The sequence below is a fragment of the Callithrix jacchus genome, chromosome 12 (genome assembly GCF_049354715.1).
Source record: "Callithrix jacchus isolate 240 chromosome 12, calJac240_pri, whole genome shotgun sequence".
In the NCBI taxonomy this organism is placed as follows: domain Eukaryota; kingdom Metazoa; phylum Chordata; class Mammalia; order Primates; family Cebidae; genus Callithrix; species Callithrix jacchus.
In genome coordinates, this window is record NC_133513.1 from 124,408,478 (window position 1) to 124,430,425 (window position 21,948).

General features: G+C 50.6%; 1 protein-coding gene across 1 annotated transcript in view; it reads right to left on the reverse strand.

Moving 5' to 3' along the window:
• TCERG1L (transcription elongation regulator 1 like) overlaps nt 1-21,948 on the reverse strand; it is a 225,301-nt gene that overhangs the window by 49,181 nt on the left and 154,172 nt on the right. The window contains exons 6-7 of the mRNA XM_017963285.4: nt 18,483-18,571; nt 2,306-2,460 (exon numbers count right to left, since the gene is read on the reverse strand). Coding sequence (XP_017818774.4) covers nt 2,306-2,460; nt 18,483-18,571 — 244 coding nt within the window. The remainder of the gene's footprint in view (nt 1-2,305; nt 2,461-18,482; nt 18,572-21,948) is intronic.

Here is a 21,948-nt window from a genome sequence, read left to right on the forward strand (position 1 = left end):
TACAAATAGGTATTAATATATTCAAACCTACAACGAGTGATAGTTGAACAAAATGTGAAAAACAAAACTCTCCACCCAGAGACATCCCCCCGAGAGCTTGTGATCAGAGTGGGGTTGAATACCCCCGAGGAGCCCCAGTGAACGCCCAGCCAGGGAGTGTGCGCCACTGCTGATGGCTACAGGTCGTCAGCTCTGCTCTCTGATCCGGGATTAATCCTCCAGAAACACCTCCTGTCCTCATTGTTTCTGCAAAGCTCTCCGGCGCATTTCAGGAAGTTAGAAGTCGTGCTCGTAAACATCAATCCTACCCTGGCAACCGGAAGGTGAGGAATGAAGTCCTTTGCATATCCTTAAGATTCAGGTTGAATAAAAAAAAAAGACTAGTTGAAGCCAAATCTCCTCTTCTTTTTATATGGGGAAGGAAGTAAGATTAAAAATCATTTTATAAGTATATGTAGTTTTGTAATCTGTGTCCATCTCAGCAGGGTACTTGTCTACCCTAATAAAATGGGTGTCAGACAAAATGCCACAACATGTTAAATCTAAATTAGTCAGGTGTTTCTGGTTGTAAAACCTTAACTCTCTGCGTTTCGGATAAAATGAGATCCTTGTTAGTGGAAGGAAATGGAGCATCCAGCTAGGAGCCAGGTAATCCAGGCCCCTGCGGTCCACCCACCGTCCTGGCAGCCAGGAGACAGCAGGTGGCCCAGTGGGATGTCTGTACACGCCTCCCTGCCTCTTTTCAGACCTGACCTGATTTGGTCCAAACAACAGAAATGAGCGAGCAACTATGCACTGCCTTTAATAAGTTCATTTCTTTCTCATTATGACCAATTCTTTGGGGGGAAAATGAAACAGCACCCAATTATGTACAAGAACACAGGATAAAGAAAGCAGTGAGGAATCTGCCTGCGTGATCTGCCTTTGCCAAGCACATAAAATCACCGTGAGGACAAACTGTGCCTTCACGTTTCTCATGGGATCAGAGGGCGCCATGATTTCCCTAAATGCTGCACCATCCTCCTGTCTGCGAGTAAGCCCCTGGAGAGGGTGTTCTCCGTGATGGTTTTAAATCATTCTTTCAGGATGTACAAGGCCCCTTTTAATGATGAATGTGACCTACTCAAAGGAGGAAACACAGTCACCAAATTCAGTCTCCACTGCCCCTAAATACAGCAGCATTTCACAGACTCAGTCACACATGCTCCTCGGAGACTTTGCTTTTCCCAGCTTCGGTTGATTCGGAGTCTCTGGAGAATGCTGTCATTATTTTAAGTGGAGTAAACATATTAAACGTGTGATGTCTCGATCTTAAAAGACTAGTACCACGTCTCTTAGCACGGTTCAACGTGCTGCTAACACTTTTACATGGTTAAACGTGCTGATAACACTTTTATGATACTGACTTCTAAACACCTCCGGATCTGACACAAAGTGTGAACTGGCATCGTCTAATGTAGCCCTCAAGGATGTGGAAAGAAAAAAACGCCAGGAACCCAACAAAGCACCACACAAAACTAAAACAAAGAGTGGAGCTCCCGTTTCACGGGCTGGGCCTTGCAGCCAGGCGTCTCTGCCTCTCAGGCGGGCAGGGAGTCCCTGCTCTCAGATGTCTGCAGCGGAGGCAAGCCTGTGAATCCACACGCTCAGGGAGGAGGGCTTTCCCGACCCTGCAGCTACTAAAATATGCATCAGATCGAATCAGAAAAGATCCTTTGTGAAAATGCTCAAAGTTCCTCTCTGATTCTTGGTGAAACAAGATTTACAGGCACGTTGTCAGAAACAGCCTTCTCTGCCAAGCACCCCATCTCTCTACAGCTGAAGAGAATCCCTTCCCCCCTCCGCGACCAGGGTTTTATCGAATGGAGCCATCCATCCAAACACAACAGCAGATCGATGCAGTGCAAAGGTCTAAAGTGGATGTGAGGTGGAAGAAAATACACTCCCATCTGTGTACATCTGGCCTTGCAAGTGGCATTCATAAGACATTTGGAAGAAGAGTAAGATGCTGGCTAACAGTGATGCTGGATGGGAGCTTCGAGGGCCGATGGAATGAACGGCCTTCTCTGCATTAATCACCTTACGTGAAGCAAAAAGACGGCCAGAGCAGACCCCTTGGAAGGACCAAGGTTTCTGCAGGAAGTGCCATAAAAACTTGATTACTAAATTCTACAATCATGCACAGGACTCCTTAACAGTCAATTTCCAACATAACCAAGAAGAAACATGCTTTCATTTTACGTTCATTAGAAATAAACAGCGTAAACACTTCAGAGTAGGTGTGAATAACCCAGGGCTTAGTTACTTGCTGGCGCCTCCAGCTTGCGCTTGTGGGGCGGGTCCTCAATGATCCTGTTGAGGTCGCCGCGGTCCTTCAGGTCCATGGGCTTCTCCCAGACAGACAGGTGCATCGTCGGGTTGAAGAAGAAAACCCGGTCATCGCCCGTCCAGACCACACACCTGTTTGAGTGGAGAAACTCAACTCAGTCACTCTGGGAGACACTTAATTAGAAAGTCGTTAGCATGAGCTCTCACTGAAAAACCCCCTCGGGACAAACAACGCAGGTGCAAAGCTTGTTTCTGGGCAGCAGGAATGCTAAAGACGACACCCGCCTTTTCAGGGCGCCTTGCAGAGCTGACTCGTGTTTTATCTCATTTGATTAACAGGTGGACAGTCTCATCCCCTGCCTTGGACCAGTCAGAACACCAACATGCAGAGAAGCCAAGGTCGCACACGGGCAGCGCGCTCTCCAGCCCACCAGCAGTCTCTGCTGCAGTGAAATGCCATTCCAGACGCCGAGCGCTCTGGGGCACCTCTGGCCCCGGTTCCGGGAATGGGGTGATTTGGAGAAAGCCTCCCTACACTTCCCCGGTGGAGCTCTGTGTGGCCATCGAGCGATGCACACGGCCCAGCTCATGACCCTCCAGCAGAAGCAGAGTGAAAAGGAGCAACTGCAGCCCTGGTGTCCTGCTCATTTGTGGATGAGGAAATAATGAAGATCTGTATTTTCATATGGGGAAACTGAAGGTATCTAAAAGGAACCATGTGCTATTTTTAAACCCCTTATCCGTGAAAGATTACCAGAAAAGATTTAAAAAAAAAAAAGAATGAAGAAAAATAAAGAGAGGGAAGGAAAAGAAAAAAGCCCCTCCTTAGGGAATGTGGGGCCGGGAGCCTGCGGCGGGGAGGTGCACGGAGGGCTCTCTCCTCTGAACCCGCACTGTCCCCACGAGCGAGCGCAGCAGACAAAGAACAGCGAGGCCGGGCTGGGCTCTGAGGTTATCCTTTCAGTGGTCTCAGGGTGCTAAAGAATGAGGCCTGGGCTGGGACCGAGGCCCCTTCCAGGTCTGGACCTCCCAGGAGGGTCCACTGGGGCAAGGCTCCGGCTTCCCGCAGTGACCTCAGAAGGTCCCTTGGCCTCCACAAGTCTCCTGGGACTTCTCAGATGTGCAGAAATGAGTGGGTGGGAACTGCCCACATGTGCAGCCCACATACCCCCCCCCAGCTATTGACTTCCCTCTGAGGAGTCCCCCGACCTATTGTGGGTACTGTCGGCCACTGCCTGGGCCCCGACAGCCCACTTACGCCTCACCTCGGCCAGCCTCATACAAATTCTGGAGGAAGTGTGGATTCATGCCAGTAGAAGCCACTCTATTTTGCATGGAGAAAACCACTTCACGCTTTACTCAGCCAGGCATGTTCCATGGGCTGGACAGAGGGCTCAGAGCCTGGGAACCCTGGGCAGACCAGGACCCTTCCCAGCAATGACCCTGAGAACGTGTGCCATGTCCACTACTCAGTCCAGCCGTGTTCCTGAGTGTGGGAGCCAAAATGATGTGATCATCTTATGTGCACAAAGGGATCTGTGCACATGAGATTAGGGTCCTGAGATGGGGAATAGCCTGGATCATTCAAGTGACCCCAGATGTAATTACAACGGTCCTTCTAAGAGGAAGGTGGGAAGATCAGAGAGGAGGAGATAGAAGGATAGAGGCTAAGATCTCTCCTTCTCTCTCACACACACACACACAGGCAAACACACACAGACACACAGAGACACACATGCACACATATATACCTACACACAGACATGCACATAAACACAGAGACATATACACACAGAGACACACGTGCACACACATATACACACAGAGAGACACATACATACAGAGACACACACAGATACAGACAGACACATACAGAGACACAGATGAACACAGACACACATAAGACACACACAGATGCATACAGACAGACACATACAGACACACAGAGACAGACACACAGAGACACACATGCACACACACATACACAGAGACACATACACAGAAAGAGACACACATGCACACACATATACACACAGAGACAAACACATAGACACACACATAAACAGACACACAGAGACACAATTGCACACAGAGAGAGAGGAAGAGAGATCAGAAGATGCCTGGCCTTGAGGGTTGAGGAAGGAATTGTGAGCTCCAGTTTGCAGGGACCTCAGGAAGATGGAAAAGGCAGGGAAATGAATCTCCCCAGAGGCTCCAGCCCTGCCCACACCTTGACTTTAGCCCAGTGAGACCTGTGTCAGACTTCTGACCCTCCTGACTATAAGAGAATCCACATGTGTCACTGGAGCCTTGAGTCTGTGGGAGACAAATAACTGGGCTCCAGGACCCTCTGCCCTGAGTGCCACATCTGGGAGCCTTGATATGAACCCCAAGTGCTGTGCCTAGAGGCCTTGGCCACAGCTGGCCTGCTCATCGCGTGGCAGAATATGACCTGCCCTTCTGCCTGGCAAAGTCTCCAGCTCTAGCCCTGCCTTTGACCTGCTGGGTGACCTTGAGAAGGTCGCCTCCTCTCCCTGGTGGCCTCATGCCCTCAGCCCTTCAGGTAGGGGACGGAACGGGAATTTGCTTTATCTGGACAGTCTTCCATTATGGAAATGGACCAAAATGTGTCACACTGCCATGCCAGGCCCTGCCCTTGGGAAAGGCAGGCTCACGGGCCCATGGGGTGCTGTCCAGGGCCATGCTGGAGGCGGGAAGATGAGGCTGCTCAACTGCGACAGACTCCATGCCCAGGGAGCCGACCCTTCCTGCTCTCATGTCGGGCAGACCCTCGCCCCCAGCAAGCCCAGGCTGGAGACACCTGACCTCTGGGACCTGCAGGGAGGCTGTGGGTGTGCATTTATGGTGCAGGAAGTTTTTATTGAGCCTAAAGCTGAAGGTAATCACACTGTGGTGTGAATTGTGTACAATTCAGCTACTGCATGAACTCTGCAGACAGCATGGGCCAGTGGGGAACATAAGCCCAGGACAGGGACTAACTCCTTCCCTCCAGACGCAGACCTGGTGATGGCACACTTCCCGGGTGGAGCTGTGAGAGAGTGGGCCATACGCAGAGTCTATCATTAGCTCCCCACGACGCATGGGCCCTTTGGGAATGGGTAGGAGGTCATGGTTTTACTGCTGCGACAGTGGGCTCTGTCTTCACGCAGCTTTCTTCCAAGGAGTGCAGCTAGAGTCATTGATGAGACTCTGAGGCCAGCGGGGGTGCAGGGAGTGAGGGCAACCCTGAGTCTGCCTCCTCATGCTGCACGTCCCACACCCATGTGTCAGGACAGAGCAGGGACAGCTCTGGCTCCACATGGGCTTCAGAAGCTTCTGTGACTGGATGGTGGCTGGGAAGGCAGCTCCAAGCCTGAAGCACCTGGCAGCAGGAGGGCCCATTTCTAACAGTATTGCTTGGATGTTTTTTCCAAGCCCTCAGAGCCCAAGGGAGGGCTGGCCTCATTTGACCCCAAACCTCCCACAGGCTTGGGGAGCTTTCCTAAGCTGAGAAATCACCAGCTTTCCTGAATGTCCAGGAGCCAGCCCTCAGCCCTCAGCCAGGTGAGGGCTGGAGGACTGGGGGAAGAAGAAGCTCCCCCAGAGGTGAGAGGATGACCCATTGCCTGGCAGGGACCAGCAAGAGCTCTGTTCTGCCTGCTGCAGAGTTTAAGGAAAACAGGATGTCAACTGTGGGCCCTGACAGCACATGTGGCTCTCCTGTCACCCTGTGCTAGGCTGAGGGCAGGTCAGTGGCTATATGAGTCTGTTTTCACATTGCTAGAAGGGTATACCTGAGACTGAGCAGTTTACAAAGAAAAGAGGTGTAATTGATTCACAGTTCTGCATAGCTGGGGAGGCCTCAGGAAACTTACAATCATGGAGGAAGGCGCCTCTTCACAGGTAGCAGAAGGGAGAATGAGTGCCAGCAGGGGAAGTGCCAGACACTTATGAAACCATCAGATCTCATGAAAACTCACTCACTATCCTGAGAACAGCATGGGGCAAACCATTCTATGATTCCATCACCTCCACCTGGTCCTGCCCTCGACATGTGGGGATGATGGGGATTACAATTCGAGGTGAGATTTGGGTGTGGACACAGAGCCATCATATTCCACCACCAGTCTCTCCCAAATCTCACGTCCCTTTCACATTTCAAAACCAATCATGCCTTCCCAACAGTCCCCCAAAGTCTTAAATCATTCCAGCATTAACCCAAAATTCCAACTCCAAAGTCTCATCCGAGACAAGGCAAATCCTTTCTACCTGTGAGACTATAAAATGAAAAATTAGTTATTTCCGAGATACAATGGGGGTACAGGCATCGGATAAATGCTCCTATACCAAATGGGAGAAATTGCCCAAAACAAACAGGCTATAGGCCCCACGCAAATCCAAAATCCAACTGGACAGTCATTAAGCCTCAAAGTTCCAAAATGATCTCATTTGACTCCATGGTTGAAATCCAGGTCATGCTGATGAAGGAGGTGTGCTCCTATGGGCTTGGGTAGCTCTTCCCCTGTGGCTTTGCAGTGTAAAGCCCCTTATGGCTGTTTTCATGGGCTGGTGTTGAGTGACTGCGGCTTTTCCAGGTGCATGGGGCAAGCTGTAGGTAAATCTACCATTCTGCGTTCTGAAGGACAGTGGCCCTCTTTTCACAGCTCCACTAGGCAGTGCCCCAGTAGGGACTCTGTATGAGAGCTCTGACCCCACATGAAAATCCCTTCTTCACTGCCCTAGCAGAGCTTCTCTATGAGGGCTCCGCACCTGCAGCCAACTTTTTCCTGGACATCCAGGCATTTCCATACTTCCTCTGAAATCTAGGAGGTTCCCAAACCTCAGTTCTTGACTTCTGTGCACCCACAGGCTTAACACCACATGGAAGCCACCAAGGCTTGGGGCTTGCACCCTCTGAAGCAATGGCCTGAGATGTACCTTTGCCCCTTTTCACCATGGCTGAAGCTGAAGCAGCTAGGATGCAGGGCACCTTGCCCCAGGGCTGCACAGAGTAGGGGGACCCTGCACCCACAGAAACAATTGTTTCCTCCTAGGCCTCCAGGTCTGTAATGTCAGGATTTGCCATGAAGTTCTCTGACATGCCCTGGAGACATTTTCTCCATTGGCTTGGTGATTAACATTTGGTTCCTTGACATTTATATAAATTTCTGCAGCTTGCTTAAATTTCTCCCCAGACAATGGGTTTCTCTTTTCTAGCACATGGTCAGGCTGCAAATTTTCCAAACGTTTATGCTCTTCCTTTTCTTGAATGCTTTGCCACTTAGAAATTTCTTCTGTCAGATACCCTAAATCATCTCTCTCAAGTTCAAAGTTCCACAGATCTCTAGGGCCGGGGCAAAAAGTCTCCAGTCTCTGCTAAAGCACAGCAAGAGCGAACTGTACTCCAGTTCCCAAGAAGCACCTCATCTCCATCTGAGACCACTTCAGCCTGGACTTCATTGTTTATACCCGTACCAGCGTTTTGGTCAAAGCCATTCAACAAGTCCCTAGAAAGTTCCAAACTTTCCCACATCTTCCTGTCTTTTGAGCCCTCCAAGTCTCTAGGAAGTTACAAACTTTCCCACATCTTCCAGTCTTCTTCTGAGCCCTCCAAACTGTTCCAATCTCTTCCTGTTACCCAGTTCCAAAGTTGCTTCCACATTTTCAGGTATCCGTATAGCAACACCCCACTCCTGGTAAGAATTTGCTGTATTAGTCCCTACTCACATTGCTATAAAGAAATACCCAAGACTGGGTAATTTATAAAGAAAAGAGGTTTGATTGACTTAGAGTTCCACACGGCTGGGAAGGCCTCAGGAAACTTACAATCATGGCGAAATGCACCTCTTCACAGGGCGGCAGGAGAGAGAATGAGCGCCAGCATGGGAAACGTCAGAGGCTTATAAAACCATCAGATCTGTGAGAACTCACTCACTATCATGAGAACAGCATGGGGGAAACTGCCCCCATGATTCAATTACCTCCACCTGGTCCTGCCCTCGACATCGGGATTATGGGGATTATAATTCGAGGTGAGATTTGGGAGGGGACACAGAGCCAAACCATATCAGGTGTGGGCAGACAAATTCATTCAGGAGGGCCAAGCAGGCGTCAGTGCTGGTGGGTCCAGGAAGAGGCAGCAGAACTGATGGTCCCACTGAAGGCTCTCCAGACACTAGGCTGAGTGGTATGTGAGGATGCTGGGCACGTGGCTTCCTCCAGCAGAGGGAGGAAAGGGCGGGGCTGCCTGGCCTAGACTCATCTCCAGCTGGGGCAGCAGGACCCACCTGAATTTCCCAGGGGGTCCTAGTTTCCATGGAAAACCAAAGCATGTTCACCAAAGGCCAGGGCAGTGTGAGGAAGCTGGGTTTCCTTGCTCCTCTGCTGGGCTGCTGAGCCTAAGTCCTGTGTGCTCTTTCCCTAGAGGACTGAATGCACTGAGATGCTGGAAACCTGCATTCCAGAGTCCTGGTGGAAGGCCCCAGGCGGCCCTATCCACTGGCCCCGTCATTTTCTTATCGACTTTCTGAGGGATTTTCCAGCTGCCCTACAAGCTTTGCTATGAACAAGAAAGAGGCTTCATATGTGGGGATTTATATTTACTCAGCCAAATTCCTTCTAGATCCTAGGCCAGCCTTTCTCGTAAATGCCTTGGGATGTGCTGACTCTAAGTCCCTGGTTCTCAGGTGCAGAGAGGCCCGGGAGCAGACAGCACCCTGGAGTGCCCCAAAGTGTGGGGAAACAGCTATCAATTCCCTAACTCAGCATCACCCACCTTCTCATGCCAGGGAGGGGTGGAGCTGACTAGGACTTGGTAAGAGATTACACCCAGGACATGGTGAAGCAATGGCAATTAACATGCCACACATTTATGCCCAGGCCACAAAAAGCCCAGCTCCTGAGCCCTGGGGAAATGCATGGAGTTGAACCAGAGCTGGTAGTCGGTAAATAAATGCAGTTCCCCAGGAGAAATCCACCCATCCTTTCGTCATGGTTGGCTTCCACTAGATGGAGCCAGCTGTAACACGCAGAATTAATTTTATGAACCATCTTATGCCCATTCTAGGTAATACGTATGTGCGCCCCTTGTTTAATCACACTGTGTAATTTCTGGACACCTGCTATGTTCCCTCTTCTCTCTTACCTGCCTCCGTATCCCAGAGGATATGGTTAGTGCCTCAGTTATTTAAGTGTGGTACAGCACATCCACACCGAGCAGCTGCAATACAGGAAGATCTGGGTTTCATCGAACGAACCCTGGGTTGTTGCTTTGTTGTGTGAAAGGATTCCCACACTCATCCTGCAAAAAGCAGGACCCCAAGTTTCAGAATCAGCTAGCTGGCGGGGAAGGTGTGCGCCTCTTCCAGTCCCCCCACACAGTGACTCCTGTGGATGCCTGTCTTCATTCGTCTTACGTCCCTGAGTGCCCTGCTCCAGGTGTGTGCTGGGGGATGGACAGAGCCACACACACTCCTGAGGCCAGACCACTGGGGCTGAGCTCTCAGAGTGAAGACCATGCCCAGCACCCATTGCCATCTTCTCTCCCTCTCCTCGTCCCACCCCCACCCCAGCGCCTTCGCTGGGGTTTTGTCTCTGGCAAGAGGCTGACCTGAGTGGCCCAGGCCCATCCACCTGGCAGTGGAATGAGGTACTAGGGCTCATAAGGACTCCAGGAGGAGCATGTGGACACCTTCCTCCTGTCTTCCTTTCGTCCTGAGCAGGTTCTCCAGCCCAGCTGTGTCTGGCCATGGCTGCTCACAGGCATGCTGTTCTAACACTGCAGGGCCGCCTGGGCTGAGCGCCTGCCACGTGGGTGTGTGGCCTCTCAGCTTCAGGCCGTGGGCAGTCTTGCTGTCCTTTCTCGAAAGCCAGTCGGGCTAGTGATGTTGTAGGCAGAAGGTCGTCCAGGCACTGGCCGCTGCTCCTTTGCCCGGTGAGAGTCCGGGAGCCTGGGGGTACGACCTCGGCCTCCCAAGAGCACGGCTCCCCCTCCTTCCTCCTTTGAGGTAAAAAAGATGCCAGGAAAGAGCACCAGGGAGAGAGCGGAAGGGAGGCGGCGGACAAGCAGGTGGGACGTCCCCATGCTGCCCCAACAGCGAAGGCTTCTTGGCTGAAAACAGAGCTCCCGTCGCCCTGGGCTCAGGTGTCGGTGCTCCTGAAGGCATCACGGTTGACTTGGCTGAAAACAGAGCTTCTGTCGCCCTGGGCTCAGGTGTTGGTGCTCCTGAAGGCATCACGGTTGACTTTTTGGCATAATTCTTAAAAGATTTTATCAATCCATCTTTAGTTATTTCAGCAGGGAAAGACCATTCCCTGGCTAGGGTGAGCCTAGGCCACCCAGGGCCCAGCCAGCTCTGCCCAGCCTCACAGCACAGATGCAACCCCCCGCCCCGGCCCCGAGGCTTGCCTGGAGGGCAGCTCCTGGCCCAGGCAGCCTCTGAGAACACAGGTTTCTGCAGAGAGCTGGGCTTCACCCGGGCAGAGGGGTCCCGGAGAGTCTGTCTTTACAGAGCTCAGAGGGATGCCACCCTGCTCCTGTACCCATCACAGTCCTGGCTTTCCTTGAACCCCAGGGGCTTATCCAATTTATGATCTTCCTCCCATCTAAGATGTGTAGAATTGCTACGTGCCCAATGCAGGCGGGGGCCGACAGCACATCCTGGAGGCAGTGGCTGCCCGGGGATGAAAGCAGGGTGGCCTGGGGACCCGTGACAATCAGACCAGAGGGAACTGGAGGTGGCACAGCCCATGGCTCACCCCCGACTCCAGGGGCCACTCCCTCCATGGTCTTTCAATTGGGAGCTAAATGGCAGCTTCCCCACCGACTCCTCCCTGCTCACTAAACCACATTGACATTTAATTCAACATTAGAGTCCCCTCCCCGACAAGTGACTCCTCCTGTCCCTTCTCTGACATAATAAAAGACTCAATTATGCAAAAGGACTGAAGTGACATTTGGTTTATCTTCAGTACTACATATTCAAAGACTGATATGTCGTCCCTCAGCTTAGCCAGAGCAATTGCAAGTCAAGGAAGGGCGAAACCGACACATCTCTGTTAATAACCGTGATTTCTAATCACCCTTCCGTCTGAACATCGTCCAAATGCGTTATGTGTTGGGAAACTTGCTCTTTCGTTTTAGAAAAGTTCTGCCAACTTCATCTCAGAACATGATTTTGAGACTAATTTTTTTTTAAGCCAAACATGTTCAATACCTGTATTTAGAAAATCCAGAGAAACACTTTTCTAAATGTCATGCCCAATAAATAATTATGAACTAATAAAAAAAGATGTTACCAACAAGTACTGAAATAGCAAATGAAGTCAGAATTAAGGACAAGTCGTTGGCAAAGCATCAGGAGAACCAAGGCGTGTCACTGGAATTTCAAAATACAAAGAGCCATTTGAAAGATGCTCACACCTACCACAGCTCAGAAATCACACCCCTCGGCTGGTGTCTGCCCACACCTCTCACCTCTCCAAGGCAGAAATGCAGAATCAGCCGCTGGCTTCGGGGCTAGACACACTAACGTCAGAGGATGCAGCACATTCACTCTGATAATGCGCCGTACCTCTTACCTTTTCACTACTTTTGCCTCTAAGGATAAAGCACGAATCAGCTTTGCTAGAAAGTGGTGCCTTCTGAAACTGCCAACTTGCTGATGGGTGCAACGTGTCTCGTCTTACCCAAAGCGCACGTTCCTATCCTCCCAAGTCATTTAAAAAATGACTTTGATCTGTGCTACCAACAGACCATGACATACAGCTTGCACTGTGGCAATTTAAATTTTTTTTGGAAATAATATAATGTTAAAACCAGTATTTAATATATACATTTTTAATTTCATAAAAGTAGCTAATTTCTTGTAAATCTGTAATCTTCTAAATAATTTTAAGATGCTGATTTATCATTCTTTTTGACTTTTATTGCTGCTTAAGCCGAAAGCTATGGATTTTATACTTCATGAGGAATTACTGTTAAAATGTTCCCATGTCATCAACACCCCAAAAACATTTTAACACCTCCCAATAAGTGGGAGTGGTTTAATTCCCTCAAAATTACTACTTGTGTCTAAAGCCAAATGACAAAAAAAGAAGACAGAAATTCCTAGGGAGACTAAAATAATGCGATTCTAGTGTTAACACGTGTTAAAGAAGAAGATTTGAAAAAATAAATAATTCAAGTTTCATTGCTGCTATTCCATGCCACAAGGTCTGTCTTCCCTAGAGGAGGCTAGGATTTCATCCTGCATGAAAGAAGGCAAATGCACTGTCTTCATTTCCTTTATCCTCCTCAGAATACCACGCCTGGGACATAGCACCCTTGAAACTCCCCAGCTGCGTAAAGCTGAACAGGGTTCCAGATGGCAGAGTCGGCTGCAGAAGTGACTCTGAACTTCGGCATCATTTTTAGTGGCTAACCTGGCCCAGGCAGTTAGACAAGAGTGAGTAGATGGCTCCTTCTTCACTTTTATTCCCCGTCAGGGTATTGATTTTGCATTTCTCAAGCACTTAGCATTACATTAATACTTTCAAGGAGGCTCTGCATCTGGCTGCCTCCCGGCAGGGAGAGCAGCAGAGAGACTCCCACCTAGGTAAGAATCGCTAAGGACGGCGCCCGTCGGCTGGTGGCATTCCTTACGGATTCACTGAGCTCCAGCAGGGAGCACCGACTCCTGCAGGGAACGGAAGAAACATCACCCTTCTGCTCTCATCACGTTTAAACCAGTTTCCAGCACCTTATTGCTTTCTCAGATGCTTTCCCAAGAGCAGATGCAAATCAGAAAAGCGCTGGAGGAGTTTCACCTTTAAAAGTGAGTGTCTTCCTGAAAACTGTGCACAGGGGATGGGGGCGTATCCACTCTGCTGCCTCCTCAAACACTCCGTTTCTCAGCCCCAGTTTTATTCAAAATGTATTTAATAACTACATGGAAACATTAACCAAGAGCCAGGCTCATTTGATTTTTGCTGCAGATGTTCTGAGTGGATTCCAAACTCCTTATCTCCTCAGCATCGCAATTCCAGCTGCCCCCAGACGGCTCTGAGATACGCAGGAGGAACTCCCTCCGAGCCTGCTTTAGCCCAGCCCGCTTGGCTGGCCCCACCTACGTGGAACCCTCTAGAAGCCAGGCTTCCTTAGGAGGGTTCATAGACAGAGGGTCTCGTTCTGGGATCTGACCTGACACTTTCATAGACTCGTTCTGGGATCTGACCTGACACTTTCATAGACTCGTTCTGGGATCTGACCTGAGCTGGCCACCTGGACCATCACCCCTGCCTGGCTGTGGGGGGCCTGGTCTCTGACCACCAAGTGGACCATGGCAGGGAGGACGCAGCGTCATGGGACGGACAGAAGGAGATTGCCCGAGGCACAGGCAGCGAGCACTGGCCTTGGTCAGGAGAGGACGGAGAGTCACCTGAGAGCCATCAGAACTTCCTCCGCAGCCCTGCCTGCCCACCCCACCACCGTTTCAGCTGGCAGTGCCCGTGTGGTCCCCCAGGTGACCGTGAATTGACATTCTAAGACCCGCCCCGGCCACCATCCTTCCCACCCACTTCCACTGCAGCCTGGAGCCCCAAGCACAAGACCTTTTCCTGCCTTATATTTGGACACGACGACCTTCTGCAGGCGCCTTCTCACTCATGTTCAGGGTTTCAGCAGGAAAAGGGCAGTGTGCCCCGGGGAGAGGGCTCCCTTTTGTCAGGTCGGGGCCAACAGGCAAACCGCAGTGTGCCCTGCCAGACACATGCCGGGGCCTTACAGAGCAGTGTGGGCGTGGGCGTGGCCTGAGTCTCAGCATTCCATGGCTGAGATGGAGACTGAGCAGCTCATCTATTTGGGCAGAGAAGGGCTGCTGTGCCTCTGGCAGAAGCTGTCGCTGGGACCCTCCCCAATTCCGCATGCCTCTTTAGTCCTGGACGCTCTGCCAAGCTCCTGCTGAGACCTCCTGTGGTCTTCGGAGAAAGTTCAAGGCGGCCACAGTCTCTGAAACATCCTCTATCAGGGACGCCCTTTCTAAGCATGGGCTGTTTCAAATGGGTGAAGGAAATAAGACAGAGGACAGCCCCACTGCTGTCCCTGGTGCTGCCAGTGTGTCTCCATGAGGCCACAGCTGCCTCGGGGGCAAGACTGACTACTACCTATAAATGAGATGGCAGCAGATGATCCCGCTAATCAAGTGAAACAGGCATAGACCCACCCCCACCCCACCCCATGGCAGAGAGCTTTTCCTGGATGTGGGCTGCAGCGTGAGGAGAGTATGCTGTCCCCAGGTCTGCCTGTGTCATGCTGAGATTAGTGAGGACGTCACACCGCAGGGCACACAAAGCCCTCCTTGACAGAGCAAGTGGCCCAGGGGAAGCTGGGACCTGGAGTGGTCCCTTCACACTGCAATGGCAAGGGTGCCCCCACTGTTAAGGGTAAGTGCAGACCCGCCCTCTGAGGTATGGTGGAGGGCTGCCAACACTCACATCCTCATTCCAGTGGCTGCTCAACCAAGCCTTGCTCTCTCCATTCAGGTGGGGCTGAGGTTAGCCTAAAGGCACCAAATGAGAGATGCAGTGCAGCACCAGCCACATCTCCGTCCCTCTATGGTGTGACACCACACAGGTCCCGGCAGCAGGCCTAGGTCTGATGTGAGCAGGGTGCTCCAGCACGAAGCTTCCATCCACTCGCAGGTATTTAGCTCCTCCTGTAGCAGAGGAGGTGCCCACCTGGGGCTCCCTGGGGAACCCCCTCTCTCCATCATGCTTGCAAGTTAAAGACGACATGGCCAGGAACCTGCACTCGACCTCTGCCATAGTGGCACCAGTCACTGCAGACCAGGCAAGCCTGTAGGGCCGTGGGGCCTTGGCCACCCTCCTTTGTACTCTCAGGCCCAAACCCTCACCCGCGTCACCTCAGGCCTGTAGCCCGACACTCAGCCACTCCCTCCGACCCCAGCCATCCTTAATCTAATCCCCAGCACCCCCCATTCATTCCCTCATCTGCAAGCACACTGGGCTTAGCTGCCACCCTCAGAAACCCATAAGGACCCACTAAGTCCTCGGCCTGGGCAGGGGCCGAGCTCCCTGGTTCTGCTCCCGTGCCCGAGCATCTGCTGCTGCGGTGATGGCAGCGATCAACAGACTCCCTCACCTATTCAAAATTCACAGGCAAGGACCTGCACCAAGGGAGGGGAGTGCGGCAGCCAGGGAGGGACCCGTTCTGATTTACTGGATCCCACAAAGCACCGCTCGTGGTAACACAGTATCGCTGGGGAAGAAAGCCGCAGCCTGCACTGCGAAGCCTCTGGTGCTTACGCTCAGGTCTTCTGGAAACCTGCAACCCCCCAGGGGGCCTGGCGGGAGCTGTGTGAGGATTCCACAGGATCCTCCGGAACTTTTCCCAGACCCCCATGCGACCTGCTGCCGTGTGCCTGCCTCAGAGACGTTTCAGAGTTTGCGGCCTCGTAAAATGTACACGTAGTTATGTGCCACAAAGTGACATTTCCTCAACCACAGACCCACAGCACCTATGGTGGTCCGTTAGGTCACAATGTCACCATCAGATTACAATACCAAATGTCACCGTCAGATTATAAACCCGAATGTCACCGTCAGATCACAAACAATACCAAATGTCACCGTCAGATTATAAACCCGAATGTCACCGTCAGATCACAAACAATACCAAATGTCACCGTCAGATTATAAACCCGAATGTCACCGTCAGATCACAAACAATAACAAATGTCACCGTCAGATTATAAACCCGAATGTCACCGTCAGATCACAAACAATACCAAATGTCACCGTCAGATTATAAACCCGAATGTCACTGCCAGATTATAAACCTGAATGTCACCGTCAGATTATAAACCCAAATATCACCATCAGATTATAAGCCCAAATGTCACTGCCAGATTATAAACCCAAATGTCACCGTCAGATTATGAACCCAAATGTCACCATCAGATTACAATACCAAATGTCACTGTCACATTATAAACCCGAATGTCACTGCCAGATTATAAACCCGAATGTCACCGTCAGATTATAAACCCGAATGTCACCGTCAGATCACAATGCCAAATGTCACTGTCAGATTATAAACCTGAATGTCACTGTCAGATTATAAACCTGAATGTCACTGCCAGATTATAAACCCGAATGTCACCGTCAGATTATAAACCCGAATGTCACTGTCAGATTATAAACCTGAATGTCACCATCAGATTATAAACCCGAATGTCACCGTCAGATCACAGTACCAAATGTCACCGTCAGATTATAAACCTGAATGTCACCATCAGATTATAATACCGAATGTCACCATCAGATTGTAAACCAGAATGTCACCATCAGATTACCGAATGTTACGGTAGCTTCTCTGTGTTTGGATGTGTTTAGACACACCCATCCTCACCACAGCTTCACAGCTGCCTGCAGTGTAGCCAGCGAGGTGGTCTGCAGCCTGGGAGCCACCATCCATGCCGCGCGGCCCAGGCATGCAGGAGGCCGTGCCACCAGGCCTGTGTGAGCGCAGCCTGCGCTGTGCACGAAAGGATGCCGGATGCTGGTGCCTGAGGAGGCATTTCCAGAACAGACCCATCACTGGGCAGCACAGGCATGTATATCCCGACACAGAGCTCCCGGGACCCTTAGAATTTCCTGAGCAATGACAGCACCTTGTTATCCCTACCAAGTCCCTCACCATGCCTGAGGCTGCACAAATGAAGGGACTTCAGCCTCGAGTAGCTACAGGAAGGGCGCTGGTCTCCAGAGACACCAACCACGTGCCTGGAGGGTCGCAGCCCCTCTGAGCCCCCTCACTGGGCTGATGATTTCATCAGTCGTGCCTATGCAGTTACATCTCTGTTAAAACCCTGAAACAACGAGGTTCGCCATGCTTCCTGGCTGGTGAACACTGCAGCACGGGGAGGGCGGCTCTGGCGAGGCCCAGAAGCTCAGTCAGGCCCACGCCTCACCCCAGCACTGCTTCCACTGGCGGTTCCTGAATTGCATCCTTGACCATATAGCTGTAATCATAAGTAAAGCACTTCCTGAGTTCTGCGAGGTATTCTAGCAAATCACCACGAAGTAGAGAGGAGGTCATGGGGACCCCCATCTGTGGTCAGCTGGGCAGACATACAGACAGCCGGGGGACCCCGTTTGCAGCCGATGTCTGAAGCGGAGGGCAGCCTGAGGGACTGAGTCCTGGCCTGTGGGGTTTGACTCTGACTCCCAGTAGTTGGCATCAGAATCGAGTTAAATTGTAAGGGTCAGAGAATGAGTCGTCGGAAAACATCATGATATTAGCACAAGGAGGCCTTACCCGAGGCGCCCCCAGGGTGCAGGGGAGCTTCAGCTGCAGATGGAAGCCTGGAGGCGCCAAGTGCCTGCCACCGACACTGACCATCGAGTGTCAGGCAGGGGTGCCGCTCTGTCCGGACTGGAGCCAAGTTCACCCTGATAATCAGAGGGTCAGGGCCCGGTCAGCAGGGACGTGGTCACTGACTCTGCGAGGCCGGGGGACCCTGCGCTCCTTCGCCGGCTGCTGTCTGTGCCTGGCTGGCACATTAGCTGAGCAAGCGATTGCTATTTCTGTTCTTTAAATTAGCTGTTCCTCCCAGCTGTATGCTGCACTCTCATCGTATGGCTTTCAACTTAATTCTTACTGTAATAACCTTTTATTCTGCTTCCAAATGACTCCATTATAAAAGGGCATTTTTAAAAACCAAAGACTGTGGCTCCCTCGTGGAGGGTTGTCTGGAGTGTGGCATGATCCAAGAGCAGGCAGCCACGCAGCGGGACAGACAGCAGCCACGCCTTTAATTAACAGTCCTTGGGTGACGATTCTTCTTGGAGTGGAGGGAAGACCTGCTACACTCACCTCAGCCGCGGCCTTCCACTGACAGATGTGCAGCCACATTGCCATTTTCATACATATTCACAAATAGATCAGACCAGGGTAACTCAGCACTTAAATGCTATTTTTTCTTTCTGCAGAATGTGACCACGGTGCAGAATTATACCTGCCAGGAGTTACAAGTTCCTTTTTCTAAAAACACAGGACGGCTGAGAAACATGCAGTCTCTCTTTGGTGACGTCAGGCAAACGCCAGGACAAGACAGAGCCACTGCTAGTGGCTCTTGGGCTTTGGGGTGTCTTACCAGGGGGATCCGGGCACTGGGGTGGAGGCCACCGGCCTGTTGCCTCTGGCTGCGCTGTCCTCTCCTCCCCCCAGCATCGGTGGAGGCTCCTTTCAACAGAAAGAGATGGGAGAGCGGCTTTTAATTTTAAACTCTCATCTTCAATTACAAGCAAGAAAGGGTCACTGTCTACTCTTCCGTAGAGACAAATCTCCTGCAGGCAGGCCTGCTTACAGTAGCCACAAGACAATGAGCTCAGCACGGCAGCGGCTGCTGGGAGGTTATGCTGGGAACACAGAGTCGAGGCTCAGCAGACTGGGCAGAATCACTGGGACAAAGGCACCCCCTCATTGTCCCAAGTTGTCTAAGCTGCCTGCTTTTCCAGAAGCAGAGATGGTCAGAGGCAGCCAAGAGAGGGCATCTGAGGCCTGACGTCTTTGCGACAGAAAATCTCACTGGCTTCATCCCCAGAAATGAGCTGACCCAGTGGTGGGAGTCACTGAAACCAACAGCATTTAGTGGCAGAGGGTCTCAAAGCTGGGGTGGGCACGTCCTGGTCCGTTAAGGTGGGAGGAAGCGGCAAACCCATATTCCTAAATAAGGACTCCGTCCCATAGAGTCTGATCCCTCCCCAGGCTCCCTCCTTTCCCCAGCATCCAGCTGGGGGCAGGGCTCATGGGAACTGTTTCACACCCTGGGGATGTCTCCGATTCTGATGCTCAGTGGGTCCATGTTTCCATTAAGAAATAAGAATGTTTGAAAATTCATCACCTAGAATAAAATGAAGATTTGTGCCCTAAAATTAAGAGAGAAAAATGAACTGTGCTTGGGATACTTGATCAGTAGTCATTAGGTTTAGAATTTGGAGAAAAATTAAAATCGCTTGAACTTTAAAAATATGGCCCATCAGAACTCGAAGTTAAACAGGCCCACGGTCCAGATGAAATCCTTTAGCCGTGTTGATGTCTGACAGACAGCAGATCTCTGTCCAGCACGGGGCAGAAAGAACCAAACTCTTAGCAGTAGGACCATATATCACAAAGAGAAATGAGAAAAATAAGGAAGTATCACCACAGTTTTGGCAAGCTATAAGAAAGAAATGAATTCACATGGAGTACAATAAATTCTAGTGTGAGAAACTTTTTTCGTTTTTCCTCTTCCAGTTGTTTCCATGGTTTTAATCTCAAACTTAGAATGCTCTGATAGAGTATGTTCTCTCGCTGGGAAAATTAGGTGGGATTAAAAGATACCAGTGCCTTATTCAAAGCCGCAACCTGGTTCTGAGCTGAGAATGTCAGGTGCAATTAGAACACTCAATTCATTAAAAAAAAACCTGAAAGTCATCCTAACATTTTAGAACCTCCATTTCTCCCATCGTTGATGTTGTTACTTTATGAGGCAGTGGAGGTGGGAAGATGATTAACCACTTGACCAACCAAACCTGAATGAAGTCAGTGCTCCGGAGGCCCTCTTGGGAGCCCCCAGTGCTACGTCACGCATGCGCAGGAGGCTGGGGGTGCTATGTCAAAGCCCAGCACATGTGGGTCCCTGAGGGCTGTGCTGTCTCAGCTGGCTTTCAAACAGGGTGCTGAGGAAGGAAAGTCTACATTGTGGAAGCACAGAAGCATAAGATTATAATAAAAAGTTAAAAGAGTCTCCAGTGTCTGTAAGACACCACAATGAGATAAAGCCCACACTGGTAAGTCTGTCTAATGTGGCTGTTTGGTAGAACCCTGGAAAACAGAGTGAAGCTGAGTCTCGGTGACTGAGTTATCCAGAATGAGTGGCCAGTGCTGAGAGATGCCAGTCCAGAGGGAAGGACAAGACACACAGAGATAAAAGCACTCGGCCAGAAACGTCCCACACAGTCTCCTGCGTGGGGGTGAACCTGGGAAGGGCAAGTTCTTGAACATCACACAACGGACTACAGGAATGAAGGGGTGATCTGTTTCACGTGTGTCCATCCTGGCATTTTTGATAGTTTGCAAATGATTTGTAATGTACATTATAATATTACCCTTAAGTTTGTAAGTTTAAGAATAAAATTTTTGGCCGGGCATGGTGGCTCAGGCCTGTAATCCCAGCACTTTGGGAGGCCGAGGCGGGTGGATCATGAGGTCAAGAGATCGAGACCATCCTGGTCACCATGGTGAAACCCCGTCTCTCCTAAAAATACAAAAAATTAGCTGGGCATGGTGGCGCGTGCCTGTGATCCCAGCTACTTAGGAGGCTGAGGCAGGAGAATTGCCTGAACCCAGGAGGCGGAGGTTGCCGTGAGCCGAGATCGCGCCATTGCACTCCAGCCTGGGTAACAAGAGCGAAACTTTGTCTCAAAAAAAAAAAAGAATAAATTTTTTATGATTTTCTAGTAAGTAGGAAAAATCTTTGTTTCTTGTGAGAAAATAAGGTGAGGGATAAATAATGGGCATTGCAGGGAGCGTTCAGAAACACTTGTCTCAAAAATACACAGAAGACTGGAGTTTATATTACCAGTCCAGTTAGAAAAACTAGGGGGGACTTTCATGACGGAGTTAATTGAATGACAGAAACTCCACGAGGCGTCTCTGAGTGGTAGGTTACCTCAGCTAATTATTCAAGCAAATAGAGCGGCATGTAATTTGTGATGGGGACTAATGTGTAAATCTGGCAAGGTCGGGGTTCTCTGCTGCTAATGACCGAGGTCCTCTCTATGAGATGCAGGCTGGTTATGATTTCCTGTTGGTGATAAAAACGGCTAATCATGGTATAAAACTCTTGTTCCACGCTGAAGTCATAAAGTGAATTAGACTCAAAGAACTCAGTGATAAAGTCGCTATTTACGGCACAAGAAAGGCTACCTGTAATTAATAGGTAATTCCAGCTTGGACGTTAATCTCCTATGGAAAAATCATACCTCAGGGGGCAAAAGTTTAATTTGCACTAACGTTTGTGATCCATTTTCACCATTTGACATCCACACCGTTGACTGGGAGGAGAGGTGAACCGCACGGCGACTCCGTCCCGGAAGAACTCAGAGGAGAGATGGAGCGAAAAGCAGGCAGAGCAGAAAACACACAGCCTGGCTCGAGGCACAGAAACGCCTCTTAGAGGTGAAGCAAGGAGAACGTTGACAAGTAACTGAGTCCCAGCAGCGCCTTCAGTGCATTTGCCAGGTGAGAGCAATTTAAGTGTGATTTGTGATTTCGAAGTGGAGTAATAAGAGTAACTCTCTCGGGTTATTGAGAGGAAGGACCGTACTATTAAAATCCTGAAATGCTTCAAATGCACCGTCCTGGCCAGTCTTTAAAATGCCATTCGGCAAACCAGTAAACAGAAAGACCTGAAGTTAGAACGAGTGTGTGGGCTGCGCTGTCGTCTTGCCTAAGTGGTGTCTGTGCAATCTGACTACCTGTGTGTCTTCTCTTCCTTCTGGGAATGGGCATCCCAACATAGTCCCCCAGGGAGCCACGGACCAGGTCTGGCAGGACCAGCAAGGGCTGGCCCCCTG